This window comes from Anopheles darlingi, chromosome 2 (assembly GCF_943734745.1).
Source record: "Anopheles darlingi chromosome 2, idAnoDarlMG_H_01, whole genome shotgun sequence".
NCBI classification, from domain to species: domain Eukaryota; kingdom Metazoa; phylum Arthropoda; class Insecta; order Diptera; family Culicidae; genus Anopheles; species Anopheles darlingi.
Window position 1 is genome coordinate 13,091,772 of NC_064874.1, and position 17,500 is coordinate 13,109,271.

The 17,500-nt window shown below is 47.8% G+C and overlaps 7 protein-coding genes across 8 annotated transcripts in view; 2 read left to right on the top strand and 5 right to left on the bottom strand.

The window, feature by feature from the left end:
- LOC125950840 (sodium-coupled monocarboxylate transporter 1-like) overlaps window positions 1–679 on the bottom strand; it is a 2,629-nt gene extending 1,950 nt beyond the window's left edge. Inside the window, exon 1 of the mRNA XM_049679181.1 lies at window positions 78–679. Within this exon, the coding sequence (XP_049535138.1) occupies window positions 78–572 (495 nt within the window). The 5' untranslated portion in view covers window positions 573–679. The remainder of the gene's footprint in view (window positions 1–77) is intronic.
- A 640-nt stretch (window positions 680–1,319) lies between these two features.
- On the bottom strand, window positions 1,320–3,512 carry LOC125952908 (sodium-coupled monocarboxylate transporter 1-like). Of its 2 annotated transcripts, XM_049682671.1 has the most exons (5): window positions 3,032–3,512; window positions 2,832–2,951; window positions 2,606–2,760; window positions 1,915–2,545; window positions 1,320–1,836 (listed from the first exon to the last, which is right to left on the bottom strand). In XM_049682671.1, exons 1-5 carry the CDS (start codon window positions 3,506–3,508, stop codon window positions 1,384–1,386), a joined length of 1,836 nt encoding a protein of 611 aa, XP_049538628.1. In that variant the 5' UTR covers window positions 3,509–3,512; the 3' UTR covers window positions 1,320–1,383. The 2 variants fall into 2 exon arrangements, with proteins under 2 accessions (XP_049538628.1, XP_049538627.1); XM_049682670.1 differs by having other exon boundaries at window positions 1,320–2,545.
- Window positions 3,513–3,870: 358 nt separating this feature from the next.
- LOC125952907 (DNA repair protein complementing XP-C cells-like) lies at window positions 3,871–6,735 on the bottom strand. Its single transcript, XM_049682669.1, has 3 exons — window positions 4,726–6,735; window positions 4,283–4,653; window positions 3,871–4,208 (listed from the first exon to the last, which is right to left on the bottom strand). The coding sequence occupies exons 1-3, from the start codon at window positions 6,714–6,716 to the stop codon at window positions 3,922–3,924; spliced, it is 2,649 nt and encodes an 882-aa protein (XP_049538626.1). The 5' UTR covers window positions 6,717–6,735; the 3' UTR covers window positions 3,871–3,921.
- Window positions 6,736–6,844: 109 nt separating this feature from the next.
- Window positions 6,845–8,507, bottom strand: LOC125951252 (mitochondrial ribonuclease P catalytic subunit). Its single transcript, XM_049679951.1, has 2 exons — window positions 7,276–8,507; window positions 6,845–7,212 (listed from the first exon to the last, which is right to left on the bottom strand). The coding sequence occupies exons 1-2, from the start codon at window positions 8,505–8,507 to the stop codon at window positions 6,885–6,887; spliced, it is 1,560 nt and encodes a 519-aa protein (XP_049535908.1). The 3' UTR covers window positions 6,845–6,884.
- Window positions 8,508–8,846: 339 nt separating this feature from the next.
- On the bottom strand, window positions 8,847–10,224 carry LOC125950312 (polyubiquitin-like). The gene is made up of 2 exons (XM_049678178.1): window positions 10,098–10,224; window positions 8,847–10,013 (listed from the first exon to the last, which is right to left on the bottom strand). The coding sequence occupies exon 2, from the start codon at window positions 9,993–9,995 to the stop codon at window positions 8,847–8,849; it is 1,149 nt and encodes a 382-aa protein (XP_049534135.1). The 5' UTR covers window positions 9,996–10,013; window positions 10,098–10,224.
- Window positions 10,225–10,927: 703 nt separating this feature from the next.
- On the top strand, window positions 10,928–17,239 carry LOC125948390 (polyubiquitin-C-like). Its single transcript, XM_049674373.1, is given in 5 exon segments — window positions 10,928–11,104; window positions 11,578–12,264; window positions 13,781–14,285; window positions 14,514–17,114; window positions 17,116–17,239. Coding segments are annotated over 4 exon segments (3,909 nt in total). The 5' UTR covers window positions 10,928–11,104; window positions 11,578–11,581; the 3' UTR covers window positions 17,236–17,239.
- A 4-nt stretch (window positions 17,240–17,243) lies between these two features.
- LOC125948387 (programmed cell death protein 2-like) overlaps window positions 17,244–17,500 on the top strand; it is a 2,739-nt gene continuing 2,482 nt past the window's right edge. Inside the window, exon 1 of the mRNA XM_049674369.1 lies at window positions 17,244–17,500. This exon is cut by the window's right edge and continues 171 nt beyond it. The gene's annotated coding sequence lies outside the window, so the exon portion shown is untranslated.

Below are 17,500 nucleotides of genomic sequence, written 5' to 3' on the forward strand. Positions count from 1 at the left end.
CGAGGAAAACACAACATTATACATTATATACTACCACTCCGGGCAGCCGAAGGATTACAATACGGTAGACACTTCACCTCGTAAGCGGACGTGATCTGCAGATCGTGGAACACTGGCAAGAAGATGTAGTTCATCATGCACGTCATAATGGCGACCGCCGTGATGATGTAGCAGTACTGCACACCATACACATAGATTTCCGTCGACGTTCCCAGGAGTGAGATGCCCGAGATCCAGCTCGCCACCAGCGACACGGCCACTGGCACTATTTTCATCTTGCGACCACCGACCAGATAATCCAAGGCTTCCGAGCCGCGCCGGGCATGCTTCTGCCGTTTGTGCTTCTGGTGATCCTGATAACCGAAGAAGATCCCGATCACGATACAGCTGATCAGCATCATCACGAACACCAGATAGTCGGGCCAGTTGAAACGCTGCAACGATCGGCTTATGTCTTCCACATTCGGTACACCCGCAGATCCGCTGGTGGTCGCTTCTTCCGTACTGCCGAAGAAGCCACCATCCGTACTAGCGTCAACAACGCTAACGTCTTCCAATACACCGGGCGACATCTTTACCGCCAAAAAAACAAGACGTACGTACTGAGATCGTGCAGTCACCGGTGAGGAGCGAACGGACACTACTGCACTACCACGAGAGGTGATCCGTAGAATATGGCGTGGATCTGAAACGCTCCACCGGCATGGTCGAGTGCTCTTATATTAATCCATCTTCGTGTGCGCGTCGCGGGAAGAATGAATTATGACCCCGATAATGGCGTGGTCACATTTTTCCAGACACCCGCCGCGCCACAAGACAAGATGATGATAACGCGATAATCGTACGACGGTGACGTAGATGTGGGTACGCCGGAAAAGCGAGTCTACCTGGCAGCGGCAAAGTTTTAGTTGGCGGAAGATTTACGATTTGTTTGTAACCCAAAACCAACCAGGCACCGGCGACTCCCGTTTTTAGTTCCGCCACTGCTACCAAAGAGTGGTTAGTACCCACCCTTAATACGCAGTGTTTATAGCCTACTAGGATCCCGCAAACCACGCGAATAGACTAGACAAGACGCTAGTCCGAAGCACGACTCATGTCCACTCTCGTGCAATGATCTACGTTCGTGCGCCCTCGCACCATGGTCAGCTGTGATCAGGCTTCCTCGGTGCGTGACAATGTACCTCGTATGACCTACCATGATAAGAAAGGTACAGAATGTGCATAAGCAATCACCCCGCTCTCGAGCCTCGATTTCCATCCAAATTAAGTCAGCACAAGAGATAAGATTCAGTCCAAGCACCACGACCACTCAAGAAACGCCCTCGTTGATCCTCATTCTCGGCGAGTGGATAGTGGCGACGGGGCCGAAAGTGCCACCCGTCATGGGAATCCGGAAAAAGAAAGTGGCAGATAGAGTTGAGTGTCTCCTTTATTGAATTTTTGCAAGGAAACCGCACTGGTGATTGGCAAATGCTCTGGAAAGTATGCACGCCGAACGAACGGTGCCAGTAACAGTGGATCGACTTTATTCGATTGCTGGCCGCGCAAGATGGAAGCAGTGAGAGAACCGATCGTGAGTGTTACAGCTGCACCGATAAAGGTGTAAAACAGAAACGAAACATGGTGCAACGATTTGGCATTCGCGTGAACTGAAGGAGAAGGCAGCCCAACCGTGGCATTGTATGCGGGAGGAAATTCAAAATCATACTCGCATCCGGCCACCGAGACGGGTTTCGTCGGGAAGGTCATCTCTTTGGCAGCAATAGCTAGCTGAGCACGAATAACGATGTACGCCATCGTGACCAATCCACTGACTGCACCGCCGAAGGCGCTCTGTGAAAGAAGTGAGGAAGGTGATCTGCGCATTAGCAGCTGGAACATGGAAAGAAATCGTCTCGTAGGTGTACTTACAACTGAATCAACCCAAGGTATTAACATGCCCATCAGGAAAAGACCCAGCAAAGGACCTAGAGAAATCGGTATGAGACTCATCGACAGCTGCAGCACGGTACCGAGCTTCTCCACCACCAGCACCAACACGACAGCCACAATGCCGAACCCAAGCACTGTTCCACGCATGATGTAGCGAGTGGCACGTTCCCCCAGTGGTTTGCGAGAGAAGGGCTTCACAAAGTCCTCCAATACGATTGCCGACAGGGAGTTGAGGCCAGTCGAGAGCGAGCTTAGTGAGGCGCTGAATATACCGGAAATGAATAAACCGGCCAACCCAGGATAGTTTCCCAGGACCTTCATCAGCAGGACGGGCAGCAGTTGATCTTTCGCTTTCGCCAAACCCGTCGTCAGTGGATCGCAGTCGTAGAATGTGGCGTAGATCAGTAGGCCATTGTAGAAGCATGTCATCAGCAGCAGGATGATGCCAACCGTGAAGCAAACCAAGGCCTTCTGTGCATCACGAAAGCTTGGCAACGCCAAATACCGCTGGATCATCATTTGGTGTATGGCGTTCTTGCTGATCCAGAAGCATCCTCCACCAAAGAAAATAGCCCAGATCGTGTGCCGCTCGGTAGGATCGATACTGAAACTGTAAACGCAATATTAAATTCCGGATCTAGCACGTTAGCTGGCGGAACCAGCTACATACTTGGGACCTTCTATCCTGCCGCTGGCCATATTCCGTTCAATCAGCACACCCAATCCACCAATATCAGCCGTACCCTTAATGACGATCAAAATCAGGGCACCAATCATGATAAACATTTGAATCACATCCGTCCAAACGACCGCCTTTATACCACCCTACAGTAAATGATAGTTTATGATCGATCACTGCTGAAACTTTAAATCTCTGAAAGCATACCGAAACCTACTACGAGTGTGTAGAATATGCAAACTAAGCATACGCTCGTGGACACAATGTGCACGTTAATACCAGACACTTGGTTGAACGCCAGCGCCGGTACGTAGATAACGATCGGTAGATGAAGTAGCTAAGGTAAAACCAAATAATTTTAGCAGGGAATTGGGCAAAATATCGGAACAGACTCCGTTTCGGTTTCACCATACTCACCGTAGCCAACGTGAAGAGCCCTGATCCCAGCAATCGTAGTCGGCGATCGAATCGCAGCTGCAGATACCCGTAGGCCGACGTAATCTCTAGCCCCTGGTACACGGGCAGAAATATGTAGTTCATACTGAACGCCATCGCTATGATGGCAGTAAAAATGTAGCAGAACTGGGTCCCATACAGATACGTCTCAGTAGATGCACCCATAATCGCGATACCGGAAATGAAGCTCGCGATTAGCGACATCGCGACGGGGAAGATTTTCATCTTTCGTCCACCGACGAGATAGTTCAAGGCTTCCGATCCTCGCCGAACGGCATTGCGCTTTCGGTTCTGTTGCGCCTTCCAATCCTTCCAACCGAAGTACAATCCAATCACCACGCATATCAGCAAACTGCACATGAACACGATGTAGTCGACAACCCCGAAGTGCTGCAGGGATTCGCTCACTTCTGCAACGGTTAACCGTGGGGAGGCCATGCTCCAACGCGTGCTACTGTTCCTGCTGGAGCGATGCCGAGATACTGAAAATGTTCGGTAGCAGCAGATGCATGCCGAGGGTAATCCGGTGGGAACATTGCGATTATCACGAGGAACGTTTTGTTTGATTTTGTAATCAAGACTAGATCGGGTACAGACATGCTGTCAAGATAGGATCCTCGCTATCGTAACTATTTATGGCGTGATCTTTTTCTAGAACGAGTATTTACCTATTACCGGCGTTGTTGGATTCTGATTCGCTAGCAAAAGAGAACCCTCCCTCATGCTGCCATGCCATGCAGCAACACGATACGATACGAGAAAGCGTACACGTGCATATCATCATCCGAAAGACTAGATAAATGACCCTGAATTCAACTTCAACAAAACAATTTATTTAACCAAATAACGTGCTACATTCCGTCAAAGTTGTACTTTTGTTTAAGCCTGTTTCTCACCAACACACCTTTTACTAACTTCACCCAGTGGGCGAGCACCTTCTGTTCCTTCTTCTGGCGCTTTCTTTGCTCCGAGTCGAGCTGGTGCTCTTCCCATGCTTCGAGCAACCGATCACGATGCTCCTCACATATCACTATCCCATCGAAAACTGGATGATTGCCACCGGCGTGCACTCCAAACCCGACCACAGCAACAGCATAGTCGATTCCAAGTTTTCGACAAATGTGCGACAAACCATAATCTGCAAAACGGACAAAGAGTGAGTTTAGATTATGCTTTCTACGAGTTTGTAAAAGGCTGTCTTCGAGAACTTACGCTTCAAATGAACGGTTCCTTTCGGTAGCATACAGTCTTTGAAAATTTCAATATTTCCGTACGCATTGCGAGGCACAATGCCGTTGACCGGTTCCGGTGGTATGTAGTCCTCCGTTTGCCAGTAACCGAACAATTCTAGCATGATCTGCACCCGGCGCAGCTTCGACTTAACGATCTTGTACGGTTGCTCCTGCAGACGAATAACTTTAGCGTGCCGCAACCATACTTCGCGCGAATGTAACGTTTGGACGCACTCGCGAGCGTAAATCGCTTCCCCTTGAATAAATCCTAGAGGGGGAGCATCCGGTGGGTAGATTGCTTGAAATTTTTGCAGATCTCTCTTCAAACAGTAAGATGGATGGTTCTTAAACCTAGAAAGAAAGGTGGAATACAGCGTTTGGGGCGTGTTGTTCATCTTTGATCGTCGACACTAATCTACTTACAGGGCAATCGTAGTAGGCATTGGCGCTCGAAACTTTAGTTGACGGTATTCTCGTTTATCTACCGCATAAGCTACATCCTGTAGCCGGGGTCTGTGCCGGATAAGACACTTTTCTAACCATTTCCGATCAACCCTCTGCCTATTGGAAGCCATTTCGTTACGCCATGAGTAGCGTTCCACTACATCGACAATCGCCCCACCGGCTTCCCAGGCAAACACGTACGCCGGTGGGTTCAGGATGCGATCGATCACCTGCTCTAAGCAATCCACCCCTTCTAGAGCTGCTTCGATTACCGTCCAACGTTGCTCCTGTTCGAGGAAACACTCTATCCACGTGTCGAGTTCAGGTACTTTCGGGGTGGTGTCGATTTTTTTCAAACTCTTGGTGGGTTTTCGCTGTAACAGTTTTGCCAACTTAGATGATCCTGTGATGCCATTCGTATCATCCGTCTTTGGTTTGAGAAGCTGCGATTTGGGGACTTTTTTCTTGAAAAATTTGGAGGCTACAATCTTATCAGAACGCCGATCATCAGTGCCAGTGTTGGATTTGTTTGTTGATTCCGAGGAAGCTTTTAGCTTCCAAAGACGAGGTTTGTGTTCCGCAGAGTTGGAGCAAATGCTTTTAGACGGAGAAATACTATCTTGAGCACCATGTTCATCATCGGCTCCATCGAGTTGCGGTATCTGAAATACCTGTCGAATTTCTGGCTTCTGTTTCAGTATCTCTGTCGTGGTTAGGGGTACTTTCCCATACCGCCCATGAGTTGCAGATATCGTACCGATTTTGGGTACCACTTTCTTGTTCACTTTAGGTACCGGAGGATTCTTTGGTATAACATCCAGGCATAAGACTAGCCGCGAACGAACACTTAAGAAACGCAGCAATGTGAGGAGCAGCAGATTAAACATTCTTCTGGAAGATGCTTCCCGGGAGCGAAGCTGCTTGCCTATACCTGTTCTAATTTTGATACCCCTGCGTTTGGGTTTTGCACTGGACAGTCTTAGATTGGCTTGGAAATGGTCCACAATCGATCGAACGAAATCCTGATTTATCTTATCCACAAGAGGATAGGGGCAATTTTGCGCCAAGTCTAACAGCTCCTCGGCATACTCGGAAAGACAGCAATTGATCATCCAGTTTAGCTGCGTCCCATAGGCTAAAAGCAGAGTCAGGTGTACCTTGTGTTGATCCAAGTATTCCTTCTTTCTCTTTTCTTGCTCTAATCGTCTGAGACTCTGTGCTACATCAATTATTCGACCTGGTTTGTGCTGGGCACTGGACACGAAAATCTCAATCTCTTTTCGATCATCATCCGCATTGAGGACAGAGTGCGTTTCTACATTTTCCCAATTTCGATCGATCTCTTCCGAGGTGTAGTAGCTCGCTGCTGCTCCTTCGATTTGTGTCAACAGCATGCCAACGTCGATCCCTTCAAAAGGATCCACATTGTTCGTTGATTCCGGGCACAAATCCAACGTCCCAATGCCAGTAGGACATCGAGCATGATTGGCAGCATTCAGTTGGCGATCGAAATCCACTATTTGGGAGAAAATTTGGTACATTTTCTCGTTCGCTTCCTCCTGCGGCGTCTCATCATCACTCTCGGTATCACTCTCGGTGCAGGATTCGTGTGTTACTTCGATGTTTTTCGGAGTTTCCTCGCTTTCTGCTGTGTATGCCGGAACTCGGTTGTCGCCAGATTGTGTGAAAAATGTGCCATCTAGATCTAGCTCGTCTGGATCAACTAGATGATCTTCGACACTGCTTGCGTCGGAATCACTTCCTTCTCCTACATCACGCGACTCGGGATGATCGCTAAACGCTTCTTTTGCTTGAGATACCTCCACATCCACCGGAACAGACGACAATTCGGAACACTGCACAACAGTTTCGGTACATTTGTTGGGTCGTTTGATATCCTCAGTATGCTTTTGATTATCTCCATCTCTAGCTAAAAGCCTTTTTAATCTTCCTCTTGGTAAAGGATTCATACTCCAGTTTCGTTGAAGAATCTTCCGAACAGCTGATTTGCCGGTCCCGGCGTCGACATGTCAAACTGGAAATGTCATTTTTGTTTTTTTTTTTACAAAAATAATTTGGGTAATTCAAAAATGTCCGTTAAGAGCACTACTCCACGATATGTGGCTTTTATTCTTTGTTCAAGTTACACTGATACACAGCCATTCACTTTGTTTCTCGACTTTCGGAATACGGTACCCACTCTCCACTAACGGTACATGCCATCGATGGCTCGAGGGGGATTTGTGAGCATACAGATCGTGCTTGAAGGGTGCCTTTATCAACACCCTTCCGTCCGGCAGGATAGAAAGCAACGAGTACTGATGCTCCTGTTGCCAGCGCTTGAACACAACACCTAAACCATCGCCTAACAGAAAGGAATGCTTTCGCATTAGATCGCGGGAGAAAAAATCAGTATGAGGACCACTCTCCAAGGCAGCATAGAGCAAAAAAGGATCATCCTGTGACCTGAAAGCAAAGTAGCGGTTAGTAAATTTCGTAGGAATATTTTCATACCATCCTCCAACTCACAGATCTTCCGTCAAAAACAGGAAGCTATTCTCACGGATGTACTTCATATCCTTCGATCGCCATTTATCCATGTGCTGTCGACCGATCACCAGGACTCGTTTCTTCTGGTGCACATAGTGTCGCACAACAGCTGCTATTTGTTTCGCGTAGAGAGCCGGGTTTTTGTGATTTCCCGATGAGAACGCCACGTTCAAACCATCGATCACGACATCGTAGGGGATGGTTTTTTGCAGAAACTTCTGAAACCGACCCAGCTCTTCAGGCGTAGTTTTGTTGAATATCTCCTTGCTGATGAGGACGGCTTCTAGAAACCGTTCTTTCAATCGCTCAAATGATTCCTGAGGCACGACAATGCTCGTGAGGCTTTCCTTACAATGGGCACACTTGCCGTGGTCCGTCACACGCGATTCATGTGCCATAATGCCGCTGTCCTTCGGGAGGGAAAGCAACTCCTTGCCCACACGCTTCGAAAGAAACACCGCGTTGTCATGAGTAAATTGCAATAGACGCTCCAAGTTTTCGCGAAAGTTTTGTCCATTTCTCCGACTGTAGTTTAGCCAGGCGAGGAAGGTTTCGTCATTCGGAAGCCTCTTCTTTTCACACATCTCTTGCAGCATCGCCCAACCGGTGGCCTCGTCTGCCTCACTAAAAGCCTTCGTGGCAATGCAGTTGTACGAGGAGCTGTCCGGTGTGCCAGTGATTTTGATCATTTCCAGCAGCTCAAAGCAATGTTTCCAGTGTTTCGTTAGGGTCAGTGCGTTTATCGCGTGCTCGCAAGTGTTGGCATCTAACACGGCATTTCGCTCCCGCAGCTCGTTGTACATGCGCCAAATATCGAACTCGTCCTGTTCGTTCAACTCGGTATCGGAGAAACGGTAAAGTCTGAGCAGTTTACCCACGATTGCCAGGTTGATCTCTAGGCCTGCCGATTGTAGATACGTAATGTAGGACTTGCCAACTCCTAGATTTGGACACAGTCCCAGCACGGTGCTGTCCACGTTGGTGTTGTTGAACCTCCGTTCGCCCAAAACGTGCTTCCGGATGGTGCCCCATTCCTCAATCGTCGGCGGGGTGCTGGCATCCAGTTTAGCCTTCACAAAGTCGATGGTAGAAGTGGCCGGCTTCAGGTGAGAGCTTTTCTGAAAGGCACCGGCATAATTACGGAAACTACCGGCCGGAAACAGTATCCTTCGAACACAGAACAACCCGGCGGCGGCGGAACGGGCCAACATTTTGTAAACAAACGGTCCGACAGATTTTCGAGCAACTTGAAAATCGAGCAGCTTTGCTACACTGCTCGCAATATTTTTTGTTCTATTTCGGAAAGGTTGTTCAAAATATTCTGTTTATTACCGTTTTTCTGTGCTATTAAAAAACGTGGTAGTTCTAAAAAGTATAAAACCATTGATTGATTGTCCTAAGCTATGCTTTGAAAGTCTTTGAAATGTTTATTTTTTCCTTTGATTATTTTGGCAGTAAAAATTTCATGTTTGAATTCCCATTCATGGGTTTGTTTCTTCTTGGCAGCTTCCAGTATCACGTGTTGGACGTACACGATTTCGCGAATCGAATTATTGTGATCCTCCTTTCAGTCGCAAAACAAGGTGAATGGTCGAACCCTTAATGATGCTGTATTCCTCCAAGGTGCGACCATCCTCCAATTGTTTGCCCGCGAAGATCATGCGCTGCTGATTCGGGGGAATCTCTTCACGTTCATCGATCTGTTTCTTAACACTCTCGACCGTTGCTTCCGGTTCCGTGTCCACCGCGATGGTCTTGCCGGTTAACATCTTGACAAAGATCTGCATGCCACCCTTGAGACGCAGGACCAGATGGATCGTAGATCCCTTAATGATGCTGTATTCCTCCAAGGTGCGGCCATCCTCCAGTTGCTTGCCCGCGAAGATCATGCGCTGCTGATTCGGAGGGATCTCTTCCCGTTCGTCGATCTGTTTCTTAACACTTTCGACCGTTGCTTCCGGTTCCGTGTCCACCGCAATGGTCTTGCCGGTCAACATCTTCACGAAGATCTGCATGCCACCCTTGAGACGCAGGACCAGATGGATCGTAGATCCCTTAATGATGCTGTATTCCTCCAGGGTGCGACCATCCTCCAGTTGCTTACCCGCGAAGATCATGCGCTGCTGATTCGGAGGGATCTCTTCACGTTCATCGATCTGTTTCTTAACACTTTCGACCGTTGCTTCCGGTTCCGTGTCCACCGCAATGGTCTTGCCGGTCAACATCTTCACGAAGATCTGCATGCCACCCTTGAGACGCAGGACCAAATGGATCGTAGATCCCTTAATGATGCTGTATTCCTCCAAGGTGCGGCCATCCTCCAGTTGCTTGCCCGCGAAGATCATGCGCTGCTGATTCGGAGGGATCTCTTCACGTTCATCGATCTGTTTCTTCACACTTTCGACCGTTGCTTCCGGTTCCGTGTCCACCGCGATGGTCTTGCCGGTTAACATCTTGACGAAGATCTGCATGCCACCCTTGAGACGCAGGACCAGATGGATCGTAGATCCCTTAATGATGCTGTATTCCTCCAAGGTGCGGCCATCCTCCAGTTGCTTGCCCGCGAAGATCATGCGCTGCTGATTCGGAGGGATCTCTTCACGTTCATCGATCTGTTTCTTAACACTTTCGACCGTTGCTTCCGGTTCCGTGTCCACCGCGATGGTCTTGCCGGTTAACATCTTGACGAAGATCTGCATGGTTGCTGCTTGTGATGGCTGTTAGTGAATAAAGAACGAAAGTAGAGGATTACGGTAGTACCTTATCGATAGAAACACTTTCAATCTCAGCCTGCCTTCTACCTTCGATCAGTCTCAATTACGTTGAATAATGCCACCACTTCTTGATGTCAATGCTTGTTTGAATCGATCCCAAATTCGATCGAAGGTTTTTATACTGCCGATTCCTTTCTATGACATAATAGCACCCGATCGAGCTAATTGAACTGTTGCCAAGTGAAAATTGAAAAACAATCCTTACAATGACATTGACTTTGATGACCCAAAATAGGTACTAAACGCCTGCATGTTAATGGTCAATATTTTCTCTATTGAGCTGCTATGAGGAACAGTCGCTGTTCCAGGAGGAAACAATTTACTTTATTGACCTTACACTTTACCAGTTTTGTAAATGTTCCCAACGACTGTTTCTGTTTAAATTAATTTCCGTCAAGAGATTTCCGTTTGCATAAGGTGTACATCATAACCGAAGCGTAAAATAATAGTTCGCTATTGTGAACGTTATGCCATCACAATCATTAGTCTAGTGGTCTCTGTTTTAACATACAGTGCTAATTGTGAACAAATTTCAAAAGCTATTCCATGGATTGTAGTTATTCTAGTTCAGTGAAAGGATCTTTCGATTAGCCACACCAAAGCGATTACGCGTATCACTAGGTTGCTAGTAAACATCAAGCTACGCGGAAGTACACACCACCTTTACCCATATTGAACAGTACATACTATCTTTGCAAGTAGTGGTACTACGAAAGCTACGCAATTTGGCTCTAGCTACGAAAGTTAAACTCACCCCTGCCCCTGCCCCTTTGGGATTCAACGCAACACAGGGATGGTATTGCAATTGCAAAAGCGCTATAAAAAGCCATCAATCCAACGCAGCACGACTCAGTTCTAGCTAGATCTAATCCAAAAGACAATCTCCCTTAATCCGCGCCTGTTGGACTGGTTACTTTGGTCTTTGGCAGCTTCTGAGGTGATCAACTGCAATTTTCGGCTTCGTATCACGTGAGAAAGCGGTATCAGTGACTGCGTTGAAGGCAAGGACTCTTCCACGCCAGCCAACCAACAGGGTAAGCGCTTTGTTTGCTTTCATCTTCCAACAACGTGCTTTGTTGCAGCAGAACCGAGACAGACACCGTAGTGGCCAACGGTCGAGAGACTCATTCACTACCACCAAACATCACCCTATCATAATGAGACGAAAGATCGTGTGGCGATGGGAGGTGCCTCTGGGTGGGTGTACATCCTCGTCTCGAAACACGGAGCATCGTACGCGCCATGACCTTCAACGTACTACAACGAACTTTTATTTTTAAGCGCGTTTCTTTCACTCGTGACGTAGCGGACGCCCACAGATGATGGTGACGATGAGAACAAGAAAAACTGCTATTGATTCGACAAAGACACAACGACGTAAACGGAAGTGAAAAATGTTCGTCGTTCGCCTAATGTTACTATTAATTAAATCATGTTCATCATACCATCAAGAAATAAATTTAATGTTGTTCATGATAGGAATTAAGCCTGTTTTTTTTGTATTCAGCATCATGCAAATCTTCGTTAAAACGTTAACCGGGAAAACGATCACGCTTGATGTTGTGCCTACAGAGACGGTACTAGATATAAAGAGTAAGATTGAAGAGCGCGAAGGCATCGATCCGGATCAGCAACGGATTATCTTCGCCGGAAAGCAGCTGGAGAATGGTCGTATCATATCCGACTACAACATCCAGCATGGATCAACGATGCATTTGGTACTCCGGTTGAAAGGTGGCATGCAGATCTTCGTGCGAATGCTTACGGGCAAAACGATAGCAATCGACACGGAACCGGAAGCAACGGTCGAAAGTGTGAAGAAACAGATCGATGAACGTGAAGAGATCCCTCCGAATCAGCAGCGCATGATCTTCGCGGGCAAGCAACTGGAGGATGGCCGCACCTTGGAGGAATACAGCATCATTAAGGGATCTACGATTCATCTGGTCCTGCGTCTCAAGGGTGGCATGCAGATCTTCGTCAAGATGTTGACCGGCAAGACCATTGCGGTGGACACGGAATCGGAAGCTACGATCGAAAGTGTGAAGAAGCAAATCGATGAGCGAGAGGAAATTCCCCCCAATCAGCAGCGTATGATCTTCGCGGGCAAACAATTGGAGGACGGACGCACGCTGGAAGAATACAGCATCATCAAAGGTTCTACCATTCACCTTGTTTTGCGACTGAAAGGCGGAATGTAGAATAACAAGGCGTTCGAGGGTTAAACCTCTACGATTTGCCCTATTTTTGATGTTTTTGAACTTCAGCGATGGATTATCGGGGCCAACGATGAGATGAAGGAAACAGCAGAGGGGGAGCAGGATGTGAGCCACCCACTTGCACGTACACTTGAACGGATCGAATGTTCTACGCCAGTGATGACAAACCCTTTGGGTTCAAAGGGGAGGAGGAGATTCATTTATCTATCTTCTTTTAACCGTAATTGAATAAAAAGGAATACCCACATGTGGAGTTTATTGGAAAACTCAAAAAAGGGAAATGTTTCCGTGAAAAACTGCGAGGAAAATAGATATTTTACTTTGTTTTTCATCTACGGTGTGAGAGCAAATGAAAATGAGATAGTGGTTGTGAGAACAAAGCATTTCGCTCTTTAACGAGTGGCTACACACAGCGCGACTGCCGCAAATATGACAGCAAATAAGTGTTATACTCATACATCCACCGCGCGTTTCCGACATCGTGTGATGTCTAGACATCGCTTAGCCTGCACTGTTCTACGCTTCCTCACACAAACACTGTGCCAGGGAAAGGTATAAAAGGCTGCTGCGCCTCTCGTGAGCTCAAAATTTACTGTGAATTTTTGTGCAGTTCCGTGAAAGCATCTTCGAGCTCCGTTCAGCGAATTCCTGTGTCTCCAAATAAAAGTGAAGAAAACTTTCCTTGTTGCTAATTGAAAGATCCTGAATTACGTTATTGTGAAAAAGAGCATTTGTGACGTGGTTTTGCTGTAAAAGGTTGGTTTGGTGCAGAATCGAACGCTCTTTGGGATAGCGAAACTTGGAGGGTGAAAATTTTTGCTTTCCAAGATGGCGGAACGCCTTTGTCTGAAACAGGGTTAAACAGGAAAAAATTAGCAACGGGGTTATTCATCGCAACGATTGCCTTTGGCAAATGACTTTCGTCGTCTGTTTGTTAACTTCCCCGACGTATCATCAGGAACACTTTCAAGAAATCGTGGCTTTCGTCAGTTATTTCATGCGATTACATCAGCCGTGTGCTGGTGGAAGGAGGGTTACGGCAAAACGTATTTTCATGGTTTCCGTATGACTCATGTGTAATTCCCTCAAATTGTGTTCGATGCGAGCGATTTCCTGTGTCGTGGGATTTCCCTTCGTTACGCCTCAATCTTTGACTTGCCTTTATCTGTTAAAACCCCTTATGCTTCTAGAAGCTTCCAACAAGGCAAACAAGTTGCGTGATACGTTTCCGTTATAAACTGCGTCACGCATGACGTTTTTAGGTCGAATAATTTAGCGAAAAAACGGATAGGTGATTTGCTTATCAAACGAAGTAGGTTACGCTGTTGGTATCAAGGGCAGTTAATCTGGTTTCATTAGCAAAGCAGCCTGCGGTTGCAATTTATTAGATATCTTCCTTTTATAATTTGTACGCCTGCATTTCGCGATGAATCTTAATTAAACATTTTCTTACTTACATTATCGTTTGTGCTTTTTCGCTTTAGCTACCAATATGCAGATTTTCGTGAAGACCCTGACGGGAAAGACCATCACTCTGGAGGTTGAGCCATCCGATACGATTGAGAACGTGAAGGCTAAGATTCAGGATAAGGAAGGCATCCCTCCAGATCAGCAGCGTCTTATCTTCGCTGGAAAGCAGCTGGAGGATGGTCGTACTCTGTCCGACTACAACATCCAAAAGGAATCGACTCTCCATCTGGTGCTCCGTCTTCGTGGAGGAATGCAGATTTTCGTAAAGACCCTGACAGGAAAGACCATCACTCTGGAGGTCGAGCCATCCGATACGATTGAGAACGTGAAGGCTAAGATTCAGGATAAGGAAGGCATCCCTCCAGATCAGCAGCGTCTCATCTTCGCTGGAAAGCAACTGGAGGATGGTCGTACGCTGTCCGACTACAACATCCAAAAGGAATCGACTCTCCATCTGGTGCTCCGTCTTCGTGGTGGAATGCAGATTTTCGTGAAGACCCTGACAGGAAAGACCATCACTCTGGAGGTCGAGCCATCCGACACGATTGAGAACGTGAAGGCTAAGATTCAGGATAAGGAAGGCATCCCTCCAGATCAGCAGCGTCTCATCTTCGCTGGAAAGCAACTGGAGGATGGTCGTACTCTGTCCGACTACAACATCCAAAAGGAATCGACTCTCCATCTGGTGCTCCGTCTCCGTGGTGGAATGCAGATTTTCGTGAAGACCCTGACAGGAAAGACCATCACTCTGGAGGTCGAGCCATCCGATACGATTGAGAACGTGAAGGCTAAGATTCAGGATAAGGAAGGCATCCCTCCAGATCAGCAGCGTCTCATCTTCGCTGGAAAGCAACTGGAGGATGGTCGTACTCTGTCCGACTACAACATCCAAAAGGAATCGACTCTCCATCTGGTGCTCCGTCTCCGTGGTGGAATGCAGATTTTCGTGAAGACCCTGACAGGAAAGACCATCACTCTGGAGGTCGAGCCATCCGATACGATTGAGAACGTGAAGGCTAAGATTCAGGATAAGGAAGGCATCCCTCCAGATCAGCAGCGTCTTATCTTCGCTGGAAAGCAACTGGAGGATGGTCGTACTCTGTCCGACTACAACATCCAAAAGGAATCGACTCTCCATCTGGTGCTCCGTCTCCGTGGTGGAATGCAGATTTTCGTGAAGACCCTGACAGGAAAGACCATCACTCTGGAGGTCGAGCCATCCGATACGATTGAGAACGTGAAGGCTAAGATTCAGGATAAGGAAGGCATCCCTCCAGATCAGCAGCGTCTCATCTTCGCTGGAAAGCAACTGGAGGATGGTCGTACTCTGTCCGACTACAACATCCAAAAGGAATCGACTCTCCATCTGGTGCTCCGTCTCCGTGGTGGAATGCAGATTTTCGTGAAGACCCTGACAGGAAAGACCATCACTCTGGAGGTCGAGCCATCCGATACGATTGAGAACGTGAAGGCTAAGATTCAGGATAAGGAAGGCATCCCTCCAGATCAGCAGCGTCTTATCTTCGCTGGAAAGCAACTGGAGGATGGTCGTACGCTGTCCGACTACAACATCCAAAAGGAATCGACTCTCCATCTGGTGCTCCGTCTTCGTGGTGGAATGCAGATTTTCGTGAAGACCCTGACGGGAAAGACCATCACTCTGGAGGTCGAGCCATCCGATACGATTGAGAACGTGAAGGCTAAGATTCAGGATAAGGAAGGCATCCCTCCAGATCAGCAGCGTCTCATCTTCGCTGGAAAGCAACTGGAGGATGGTCGTACTCTGTCCGACTACAACATCCAAAAGGAATCGACTCTCCATCTGGTGCTCCGTCTCCGTGGTGGAATGCAGATTTTCGTGAAGACCCTGACAGGAAAGACCATCACTCTGGAGGTCGAGCCATCCGATACGATTGAGAACGTGAAGGCTAAGATTCAGGATAAGGAAGGCATCCCTCCAGATCAGCAGCGTCTTATCTTCGCTGGAAAGCAACTGGAGGATGGTCGTACTCTGTCCGACTACAACATCCAAAAGGAATCGACTCTCCATCTGGTGCTCCGTCTCCGTGGTGGAATGCAGATTTTCGTGAAGACCCTGACAGGAAAGACCATCACTCTGGAGGTCGAGCCATCCGATACGATTGAGAACGTGAAGGCTAAGATTCAGGATAAGGAAGGCATCCCTCCAGATCAGCAGCGTCTTATCTTCGCTGGAAAGCAACTGGAGGATGGTCGTACGCTGTCCGACTACAACATCCAAAAGGAATCGACTCTCCATCTGGTGCTCCGTCTTCGTGGTGGAATGCAGATTTTCGTGAAGACCCTGACGGGAAAGACCATCACTCTGGAGGTCGAGCCATCCGATACGATTGAGAACGTGAAGGCTAAGATTCAGGATAAGGAAGGCATCCCTCCAGATCAGCAGCGTCTCATCTTCGCTGGAAAGCAACTGGAGGATGGTCGTACTCTGTCCGACTACAACATCCAAAAGGAATCGACTCTCCATCTGGTGCTCCGTCTCCGTGGTGGAATGCAGATTTTCGTGAAGACCCTGACAGGAAAGACCATCACTCTGGAGGTCGAGCCATCCGATACGATTGAGAACGTGAAGGCTAAGATTCAGGATAAGGAAGGCATCCCTCCAGATCAGCAGCGTCTCATCTTCGCTGGAAAGCAACTGGAGGATGGTCGTACTCTGTCCGACTACAACATCCAAAAGGAATCGACTCTCCATCTGGTGCTCCGTCTCCGTGGTGGAATGCAGATTTTCGTGAAGACCCTGACAGGAAAGACCATCACTCTGGAGGTCGAGCCATCCGATACGATTGAGAACGTGAAGGCTAAGATTCAGGATAAGGAAGGCATCCCTCCAGATCAGCAGCGTCTTATCTTCGCTGGAAAGCAACTGGAGGATGGTCGTACGCTGTCCGACTACAACATCCAAAAGGAATCGACTCTCCATCTGGTGCTCCGTCTTCGTGGTGGAATGCAGATTTTCGTGAAGACCCTGACGGGAAAGACCATCACTCTGGAGGTCGAGCCATCCGATACGATTGAGAACGTGAAGGCTAAGATTCAGGATAAGGAAGGCATCCCTCCAGATCAGCAGCGTCTCATCTTCGCTGGAAAGCAACTGGAGGATGGTCGTACTCTGTCCGACTACAACATCCAAAAGGAATCGACTCTCCATCTGGTGCTCCGTCTCCGTGGTGGAATGCAGATTTTCGTGAAGACCCTGACAGGAAAGACCATCACTCTGGAGGTCGAGCCATCCGATACGATTGAGAACGTGAAGGCTAAGATTCAGGATAAGGAAGGCATCCCTCCAGATCAGCAGCGTCTTATCTTCGCTGGAAAGCAACTGGAGGATGGTCGTACTCTGTCCGACTACAACATCCAAAAGGAATCGACTCTCCATCTGGTGCTCCGTCTTCGTGGGGGAGTGTATTAACTTGAATAAAATGAGATTTCTCTGATTTAGAATCAAATTGTTTTTTTTATTGTATCGCAAATGGAAGGGTTCTTCTGAATGATTTTAGGTTGCCTTTTCGGGCTTTCGTGTTCCTCCCAGACTGGTCATCATTAGCGGGATGAGTTATCCTCCTCAGATATCCTCGCTAAAATTGAAACTTCTTTGTAACCGTTTGCTGTGGGCGTTTGTTTTTTTTTCTGCTGTCAACAGCAATGCGCCTGCTCCTCCGAGAAACGTCAGTTTCGGGGTGCGTGCTCTTGGTCCTGGTT